This window comes from Neophocaena asiaeorientalis, unplaced genomic scaffold (genome assembly GCF_003031525.2).
Source record: "Neophocaena asiaeorientalis asiaeorientalis breed wild unplaced genomic scaffold, Neophocaena_asiaeorientalis_V1.1 scaffold79, whole genome shotgun sequence".
Lineage (NCBI taxonomy): Eukaryota > Metazoa > Chordata > Mammalia > Artiodactyla > Phocoenidae > Neophocaena > Neophocaena asiaeorientalis.
The window spans coordinates 578,280-588,479 of record NW_020175402.1 but is presented as its reverse complement, the minus strand read 5'-3'; the positions used below and the strand labels follow the sequence as shown (position 1 = coordinate 588,479).

Sequence of the window (10,200 nt, the reverse complement as noted above, 5' to 3'; positions counted from 1 at the left end):
GGGCCTTGGCTGGGTGAAGAGGGGTTCACAGCATCCCTGACTGGCTGAGTGGGAGTGTGGCACCTTAAGGACCTGTCGGGGCATCCCATCCCCCATCTTACAGATGGACCAGTAGAGGCCCAAAGCAGGAAGAGATTGTGCTAGGAAAACACAATGAGTGACCAGCTGAGCTGGGAGCCGCAACCCAGATCTCCTGTACCCCCGGTACAGGGCTCAGTCCGCCCAGCTGCCCCGGGTGGAGCTCTGGGCGTAACTGGTCTCCCTTCCAGTTCAACTCACCTGCTTCTGAAAGGGAGGCAGGGAGTGCCATGCCCTTAGCGGGGGGCGGGGGGCAGGAGAGGGAGGCTGGCTGGATTCCAGCCTATAATGTGTGAGAGGGTCTTGGCTTCCCCTCTCCTTGGGGATGTAGCAGTTGCACGCCACTAGAGCCCTACCTTTATTTCTTCCCAATAGTTGGCTGAGCGCTGTGTGTCTGTGTGTATATTTTGTGTGAACATGATATGATCTGTGTGGGCCTGTGATTTCTGTGTATGAATCTGTTGTCATTGGTGTGTTCACATGTGTGTACAAACCCAGCCACAGTCAGTAGGTGAGCACTCACCGATTTGGGACCTGTGGGTGTGAGTTTGATTTGACCTTAGCATGCGTGTGTGCATGTGGGTTTGTAAGTGTGGGGCTGCTGTTCACGTGAGCACGTCTGCATGCATTTGACCTTGATGTGATCGCTGTAGGCATTAGTTAGATGTATCTGTGCCCAGTACAAGGACAAGTGCACGTGTGACCTGGTGAAGTTTCTGAGCAGGTGCGCACACAGGTCCACTACAGACTGTCTTGTTCATCCTCTACCCCTAGTTCCTGAAGAGTGTCGGACACACGGTAGGTTTCTGAATAGGCAGAGGTCTCAGGAACTCGTTGAACGGGATGGCAGTCTCAGAGTCAGGATGGCTGGTTCATTAACTTCACTGGGCAGCCACTTGGGGAGACGGTGTGAGCCAAGCCACACCCACTCCTCCCTCCTTTCCCAGGGCCTAGGGACCCTCCAGGAGACTCCTTTTCCAGGAGCTCAGGGTTTGCAGCATCTTGGGATTGGGTGGGTGTGGCTTGGCTAGACAGGTCATGAGCTAAGGACAATGATGCTTCGAACCTATGAAATTCTCATTTTTCCATGATTCAGTCTCTAACCCAGCAAAGTAAAAGTGGGTGTTTTAACAGATGAGCAAGCTGAGGCCCAGAGAGGAAAACTGGTTACCACAGGAGGCTGCCTGGCCAGGGAGGAAGCCCGGGATTGCCCTGCCTCCTGCCCAGGATGCCCCCAGCAGATATCGTGGTTGGGAATGACAGGGGGGAGGGAGAACAGGGGAGGTTGCTGGGGACCCTAGCAAGAATTGACCCCACCAGTCCCATCTGGAGCCCAGACCTGAGATCTTCCCAGGAGCCTGCCCCTCCCTGTGCCCTTACATTTCCATGCTGAGGGTTGGGAAGTGGGAGCTGGAGGCAGGTGGGTGGAACTCCCAGAGTTCAACCCAGGGTGAACTTGGAAAGGGAGCTCTGCAACCCTCCACCCCTGCATCCTTCCCTCCTCCTTCACACAGTCTGGCACCTGTTTGAGCAACTCTGGTGCAAATCTAGGAGGGCTAGAAGGGAGGCTTCCTCCTAGAGGGAGGGCCTGGACCCTGGAGGGCAGCCTGGCTCTGGTTTCTAGGGGAGAGGCTGCAGGGAAAGGAAGAAGGGAGCTCTGTCCCACCCCAAAGACGGTAGTGGCTTCCCAGTGCCAGTCGGCAAGCACCGGTTCTGTGCTGCCTGGAGAGCACTGAGCTCCCTGTCACAGCGGCCAGTGGAGGCTGGACGTCTGGGGACTGTTAAATACGATACAGCGAGGAAATGTCAGAGCCTGGCCTGGCACCTCCGCCCTTACTGCCCCACCTCTGTGTGTGTCTGTCTTGGAGGTTGTTTCATGTGCCCGCACGTAGGGCTGCCCCCTTCTTTCCAACAGCTGCATACACGGCATGGTGCGCATGAACTTTGATCTATTTATCTGGATGGCTGTTAGCTTGTTTTGGAACTCTTACTAATAAATCTTTGCTCACTCAAAAAAAAAAATGGTGATTTCATGTAGTTCGGCCTAATACAAATGATGCAGCAGCAAGTGTTTTATTTAACAAACTCATGCGATTCAAATACTATTCTCAATGCTTTGTAAGTATTAAATTAGTTAATCCTTGGCAAAACCCTTTGAAGTAGGTACTTTTATATTCATCATCAACCAATTGAGGCACAGAAAGATTAAGTGACTTGCCTAAGGTCACACAGCCGACAAGTGGGAGAGCTGGGATTTGAACCCTGAGAGGGTTCACAAGAATGAGGATATAAGCACTTGCCTTCCTGTCTCTTGTCCTTGGCCATTCATCTTGAGACTCACCTGTGGTGACGTAGAGGGTAAATTCTCAGAAGTGGTTTTGCAGGTTCAGAAGGTGCATTTAAATTCTGCTCTTGCTGGCGGGACCGGGAGCTGGCCTGGGAGTGTCCTGAGCGTCGTCGGCTGAGGGACTGTGACACCCACCCCCACCCCACCCCCAGCTCTTGCCAGTGAGGCAGCTGCAGCTGGTCAGAGCCCAAGAGTCCGGAGCCCACACTGGGCTCTTTGTCTTCGGTGGGAACCCTGCAGCCCCCATGGCCCCTCTCAAGGGCCCACTGTCCCAGCACCAGCAGGGCCTCCCGGGGGCCAGGCCCGGCTGGGAAACTTGGCACATCAGAGGCCTCTTGGCCACCCTGCCAAGTGGACATGCAGAGCCCACTCAGGAATCACTCCCACTGAAAAGAGAGCGGTGAGGCTGAGGGAAATGTCCGGGTGGGTGCATCACCCTGGATGGGGCTGGAGTCCTGGGTCGCAGCCCTGACGCTGTGCACACCCCTTATGACCCAGGCCCAGTTCCCGGTCCTTGCCTCCACCCCAGCTCTCTGGGTGCCCCTGCTGCTGCTACCACTTAGGAAGGAAAGACTTTCTCCCTCTTTGGGCCAATCTCAGTGCTCCTAGGGTTTGCCCCTCAGGAGCCCTACCAGACTGCCCTGTGAGGAGTGGGCTTCCCACACTGCCCCGGAATCTGCCACCCTGCGCGGAGCAGAAGGAGCCTGGCCCTGGCTCCAGAGCACCCTGCCAAGAGAGAGCCAGACCCTCCTCCACCAAGGGAGTGGTTCTAGGGCTGAGAAAATCATGCTGGCCCTGCCCAGGCTCTGAACTCTGCAAGGGGCTCTTGAGGGCTCCTCTACCCACCAGAATGTGTGGAGAGAAGGGGTCCAGGGTGGGGCAGAGAGAGGGGCTGGCGGGGGGTGGAAATCCACCAAGACGGGAATATTTGCTGTGAGCCAAGGTCTCAGTTTCTTCACATCTGAAATTAGGAGCCTGCTGTGTCCCCCATCCCCAACCTGGGTGAGGCAAACTGTGGAGCCCGGTGCCCAGACCAGCCATTTCCCAGGGGAAGATGGAGCTCACTGAGCCCTGGCTCAGGGCCCAGGCGGAACAGCTCCTGAGAGGCTTCTGAAGAATCCCTGCCACCCTATCGTTGTGCCCTTGGGTGTCCCTTCTCCCTCGTCCCCCCACTGCATCTGTTCCCTGCAGTCCCTCTAAACAGAAAACCCCATAGAAAACCTCAGGTTTCTATGAAGGCCTCCCTGGGTGCAGGGGGTGGGGGCAGAGTGGGTGTTCTGGGAGGGGTGGGTGAGTCCTGGAGACAGGGGCAGTGTCCCCTGTCTCCTGACACACCTTTACTTGGGGCAGGAGAGACTGTGAGTTCTGGGTGAGTTGGGTGCAGAGGAGGGCCTCAGAGTGTTTGTTGAGTGAATGTGTGAACGGCTGTAGAACTTCGAGTCCAGTTTCCCTCCGAAGGGAAGGTTGCTGAGGAACCCAGGATGGATGATTTTTAAGAAGAGGTTGGGGCATCTCCATTCCCCCTCTTCGTCTTCACCTGGGCAAAGAAGGGCTCCTGGGAGTGGGGGATGAGAGTGGGCAATTCCTTCCTTCACTCTTTCAAGATGAGAGCTTCTGACCCACAGTGCGGGACTCTCCTAGCTGACACTTATTTAGCATTTACTGTGTCAGGCCTGGGCAGAGCGCTCCACACACATTAACTCACCACAAGGGCCCCGCGGGATTCGTCCTATTTTACAGATGAGAAATTCGAGGTACAATGCAGACCATTTTGACCCTGGATTCCAAATTCTGGACCCGGCTCACTATGAGCTTCCCCTTTGTGATGACAGGGGGACAAATCCGCCGACAGAACCGGAAGGCTCTAGGGGAGAAGGAAGAGGGTGTTGGCCGGACGGGTGGCGCGGGCGGTGGCAGCACCATGAGCGGCCGGAAGCGCAGCTTCACCTTCGGGGCCTACGGAGGGTAGGTGCGCCGGGCGGGGGCGCTCGTGCGCGCGCGGGGGTGCGCGGGGAAGGGCGGGGGGCGGGGGACGTGCGCGCCCGCGGGCGTCTGCCTTGGTTTCTGTAGTTGTGAATTTGTGCTTAGGTGTGAGGTGAACGGTTTGATGTCAGTACGTAACTCGTAGGATTGGGAAGTCTGCGTGTGCGTGTGTGTGTGTGTGTGTGTTCCGATTGGGTGCCCCTGTGCACGCGTGGGGACGCGAGTGGCCGCGGGCATTTCTGTGTTTGTGTGTAAGTGTGTGACAGTGTTTATGTGTATGACTGTGTGTGGACCGGCAGGTGGGCCTGTGTGTGTGCACTCCTGGGTGCACGTATAGGTCGTGGGGGTGGGAAAAGGCAGGTCAAGGGGAGGCCCTGCAGGGGCCCTGACTTGGGCTCTGAAGCTGCTGGGCCCCAGGAGTGAGGCTTTGGAGGAAGGGAACCTAGAAGCCATTAGGAGGCCCCCGCCCACCTCCACCCCAGGGTACCTCGCTGCCCCTATCTCAGGCTGCCTGGCTCTCAGGAACCCCCTCCTCCCAGGGCTGCTGGCTGCCTGGACCTGGAGACCTGTGGAGGCGGGGGGAGCCAGAGTGGTGTCTGGTCCATCTTGGGGTCACTGTTCCTCCTGACCCCAAGTGCCCACCCCAGAGGAATGCAGAGGTGGGCTGGGAGGATCCTTGCCTTAGGCAGAGGTTTGGTAAATGGGAAGGAAGACTGGGTAGACAGACTGGCCAGAACCCCTTCCCTGGCTGGCCAAGTAGTTGCATAACCTTCACCAGGCCCTGCCTCCCTGTGGTCAGAGGGACGCACGGGACCCACCTTTTGGGTGCAGAGCATTTGGGGCTCACCCTGTAACACTGCAGAATATGTGCTCTTTGATCTGAGGGGATTGTGTCCAAGGTACTCCCCTCTCTGGACACCCAACCTCCAAGGGGACCCCGCAGAGGGGCTGGGTGTGGTGGGAGACAAGAGGGCTGCCTTCCCTGCCTGGGGCCCTGCTAGCCATGAGGTGATGGTCCTGGGTTGAGCCCTGAGCCCCCCGGTCAGCTGACACCGAGAGGCAGCCGGGCAGTGGGGCTGCATTCTGTTGTGTGACCTTGGGCGAGTCCTGGCCTCTCTGGCCTCACTTTCCCCATCTGCAGAGTCCGCATTAGCTGATCCCTGGGAGACCCCAGCCCTGCCTCCCCAGAAGATGTCTCCTTAGCTGGCGGAGTCCGGTGTGGGGCCCCTGTTCCGGTTCTCCTCTGGCCTCTAACCAGGAGGCAGGAGTTGTTTGTTGTCCCAACAGCTGCTGAGCCCCTCGGCCCCCAGCTGGGCTGGAGGCTGGAGCCCTCCCCTATCTCAAGGTGCCCTCAGAGGGCAATGGGGGGAGCCTCTGGGAGGGGGCGCTTCTTATACACCTTCTCTAATGCCGGACCTGGAGAGAGTTGGGGAGACGAGGCCAGCGGGTGGCCCCTGAGCTCTGGGGGCTTGAGGTCTTCCTCTGGTTCTGCTCTGGGTTGGGGGTGGGTAAGGAGAGGAAACCTCTCATGGGTCTCCTGCTCCCAGATTCCCAGGCATTTGTCCCCTGGGTGGATGTGACTGAGCTCCAGCTCCGGGATCGAGGCAGGCCACTGGGGAAGTAGAGGGGGGTGTTCTTCCTGCCCACCTTTACAAACACCCACACCCTTCAGTCCCGTCTGGAAACACTCTAAGTTGGCTCCAGCCACACCCCTACATCCTTGCTCTGATCCCAAACTGCTGTAGTCGCTGTCCCCACCCCACCTGTTCCAGGACATCCCATGCTGAACCCCACCCCTGCTGCCACCCCATAGCCTGGTCCTGGGCCCCTGCTCCCCTGTCCCCAATCCTGTCTCTCTTCCTTTCTTCCTCACCCCACAACTTCACGTGTCCCTAAACGGACACTAGGGCCCCTGCAGCCTATGGGGGGTGGTGACAGCACATCAGGCACCTTAGAAACAATACCTCCTCTAGGCCCCTCTGCAAGGGCGGTGGTGAATTAGGATTGGCCTCATGTGCTGGGAGAGGCCTGGTAAGAGGGTCTGCCCCCCTCACCTGCTGTCCCTCTTGCTGTGTTTCAGGGTGGACAAGTCCTTCACCCCTCACCGGAGTGCGTGGTGAGTACTGAGGGACTCTCGGGAGGGGCTGGGCTGTTTGGCTGAACTTTAGAGACACTCCCAAACCATTACTGCCCCCTGTAATGCCAGACCAGACCCCACCAACCCTCCACCCACCCTCTGCAGGCCTTGGAGTGGGCAGACCCTCTTACCAGCTCTGTCCCATCACCACAGTTCTTTCTAGAGCTCTGCCTTGGAGCCAGGCAAATCAGGTTAAATCTCAGCTCTGCCATTGCCTGTGTGACCTTCAGCAATTCACTCACCTCTCTGAACTTCAGCGCTCTAATCTGTGAAATGGGGATTAAAATGCCTATTTAACAGAGCGGAAGCTGTACCAAAAAAAAAAAAAGCAAAACAGGGCCTGGCATATTGTAGGCCCCCAGTGAAAGGGTTTCCTTCCTTTTCTCTATTCTTTCCCATCTCATGGTGTCTCCTGGCCACTGACCCCCAAACCCTCTACTTCCACTCCATACATAGCCTTCAGGACGCCCTCCTCCAGCCCATTTCCTGTGTCTGAGGCTGCCTCTCTCTGGAGGAGGAAGTGTCTGTAGCTTCCCCAACACTGTGAGCAGTGGGTGGAGGTGCAGCCTCACCTCGGGATTCACACCCCCCAGCCCGATGCCCCAGCAGGCGGGTGCCTCCCGGCTTCCCTGGCACCAGCATCACTTGGGTCCGGCTGGCTCCTCCTGCTGCCACTTTAACTCCAGCAGGAGAGCCCCCAACCGCTCTGGCTTCTGCTTTCTGCCCCTGCTGAGGGCTTCCTGGGGTCCCCAGGCCCTGCAGTGCCCCCCAGCTGCTGGATGACTCCTATCTGGCACCATTGCCTTACCTGCTGCCAAGAGCTCCCTAGGAATCCACACCTGGGGCGGGAGGCAAACGGGGTGCCCAGGCTGAGCTCCAGGGCCTGCCCTTTTATTTTCCTTTGATGCTCTCTGTGCCACCTGGAGCCAGTTACTCTCCCTCTCTGGGTTTTGTCTCCTGCTGCTGTGCCTCTACTACGTGCAAAGCCAGTTTGAGTCTCTACCATGTGCAAGGCCATATGCCAAGCCCAGAGCAGGGGTAGGGCGAGGAGAGATACAGATGGAGGCGAGAAAAATGCCTTTTCTTTCAAGGAGTTCAGTAATAGTATCCCAACAACTGCCATTTGTCAAGAACCTGCTGTGCACTGGGTACCATTAGGTGCTTGAATCGCATCATGTCACGTAATCTATCCCACATCGCTGAGTCAGGGACTGTTAGCCTTAACTACAGATGAGAAGAATGGTGCATGGAAGGGGTAAGTGACTTGCCCAGGTTCACACAGCTAGTCAGTGGCAGAGCTGGGATTTGAATCTTGATCTTCCAGGCTCTGTGCAGAACCCAGAGTCTCACTCACTCCATCCCAGGGCCTCCAGGCCACAGGGCAGATCTGACAGATGCACCTGAGGGAAGACTTGAAGATGGAGGAGGACTCAGAAGGATGGAGGAATGACTCAGAAAGCCCACTCTAGGGAGCCTTGAAAGAAGAGTCAAAGAGACGAGGGTCTAGGACTAATAGTAACTAACCACTGTGCGACTTTGGGCGCATCCCTTCCCCTCTCTGGGCCTCAGTTGACACATTTACAAAATAAGGTTCTGGGATGACCAGGACTTGCCCATCACCCACCATGCCTTGCCCCATGCCCTCCTTGCTGGAGCTGCTGTCCTTGGTGCTAGCCCCTCTCTTCCCTCATCCCCAAGCCAATTGCTTAGCCCCCAGCCTGTGCCTGGCATCTAGTTAGTGCCCTGTAAGTGGGTGGTCACTTTGACTATCAGTTGTGATCTTCTGGCATTCAAGACCTGTCTCCACCTCACCTTCCAGGCTGGGACTCACTTCTCCCATGCCCTGCATTTCCGATCAATGGGAATATGGTCCCCATGAGCACCACCTCCAGGCTTTTGCTCACACTGTCCTCTCCCCTTGACCTGCCCTCCCCTCCCATTTCCACAAGCCCTCGCCACACCTGCAGCCCATCTTTATCACCATGTGTTGAGTGTTTGCTTTCCTGATCCCCACACCTCCTCTTTTTCTCCTTGAATCCCGTTTCTGCTGCTTACCATGCTTGTAGAGCACACAGTAGAGCTTACTCCTAGTGCAGTGGAAAGGCCATGGCCTTTGGAGTCTGACACACATTGATTTGAATCTGCCTCTGTCACATACTAGTGGTGTGACCTTGGGCAGGTCACTTGCCCTCTCTGAGCCCCATTTGGTGCTCAATGGTATTTAATGAATTGGATCTTTCAGCGAGTTGACCTCAGTTAAGTTGAGCGAATCCACACAAGAGTGTGGTGTGAGGCAGGGTCTGAGGTCCTTGAAAGCAGAGGTTGCTTGAGTTACTTTTGACTTAGGCCCACTTTCCAGCATGAGTCCCGTAAGGGCTGGGCTGTACTCTTCTCATCTCTCCATCCTCCACACAGTCTTGCCCAGCTGCCCAAACCCAGTAAATGCTTAATGAATGTTTGTGGGATTGAATCGAATGTGTCCAGAGGATGGAAGAGGTGAAGTGAAACCTTGTCAGGTAGACTGAGAGGGGGTGTGGTTTTCACCACCTTTTTTTTTTTTTTTTTTGCGGTACGTGGGCCTCTCACTGCTGTGGCCTCTCCCATTGCGGAGCACAGGCTCCGGACGCGCAGGCTCAGCGGCCATGGCTCACTGGGCCCAGCCGCTCCGCGGCATGTGGGATCTTCCCGGACCGGGGCACGAACCCGCGTCCCCTGCATCGGCAGGCGGACTCTCAACCACTGCGCCACCTGGGAAGCCCTCACCGCGTATTTTAAAAAAGGATTAAGAGGTAGGGGCTTGGATCAAGGGAGCAGTGAGGCCTGGTAGAGGCCAGACGTGATCATGGCTGGCTTCCCCTACCCCCTGCCCCTCATCAGCAGATTATCTACGGTGAAGGAACACAGAACAAGGGTGCAAATGCCAAGGAATGAGGCCCAGTGGGGGGATTAGGAGCCAGTGGGATAGTGGGTGACTCTGGTTCCGCAGCCCTAATGGACATTACGGTGGATTCAAATGGTGGGGGGAGGAGGGAGGTGGAACAGTGTCAGAGTAGGGGAATGGCTAGGTGGAGTTGTGCAGGGAAGGTGGGTTCTGGAAATACCCTGGGAAGAGGAGATTCAGCTTTGACCTTAAAGCTGGGACCCTGGGAGGAGGAGCAGGACCTGGCAAGGACTCAGTGCCAGTGCCTGCTGGGCATTTTACTGTGGTGGCCTCATTAAGTCATGATGACAGTCCTGAAAGTTGGCCTTAGTGTCCCCTTTATAGAGGCCAAAACCGAGACTGAGAACGTTGAAGACTCTGGCCCAAAGTTGCACAGCTGGCGAAGGCTGGATTTGAATCCAGCTTTTCCTCCTGCCAGGGAAGGGTCCTTGGCCAGAGACAAGGAAGCCACAGGAATGAGAAAAATCCTGGTTACGCGGTGAGAGAGGAGGACGAGGAGAGTGAGATAATCCTGGAACACCTCCAAAGCAGAGGGCACTGCCCAGCCCCCTGTGTCCCACCGGGAGGGCCTCTCTGGTCACTGAGATATTTCCCCGTGATAGTAATGGTACCAGTTGTTCCCATATACGAAACATTTCCCAGGTCTCAGGCCCTGGGCTGAGAACTTCATTTAAATTATTTCATTCCATCCTCATACCAGCTTTACAAAGTAGA

The 10,200-nt window shown here is 56.5% G+C and overlaps 1 protein-coding gene across 8 annotated transcripts in view; it reads left to right on the top strand.

Moving 5' to 3' along the window:
* Positions 1-4,322: 4,322 nt before the first annotated feature.
* The window catches only part of RAP1GAP (RAP1 GTPase activating protein), a 50,124-nt gene continuing 44,246 nt past the window's right edge, over positions 4,323-10,200 (top strand). For all 8 annotated transcript variants that reach the window (XR_003006142.1, XR_003006140.1, XR_003006138.1 and 5 more), the window contains exons 1-2: positions 4,323-4,390; positions 6,489-6,524. Coding sequence is in view for 3 of the 8 variants with exons in the window: in XM_024766947.1 (XP_024622715.1) it covers positions 4,347-4,390; positions 6,489-6,524 (80 nt within the window). In the remaining 5 variants the exon portion in view is untranslated. The remainder of the gene's footprint in view (positions 4,391-6,488; positions 6,525-10,200) is intronic.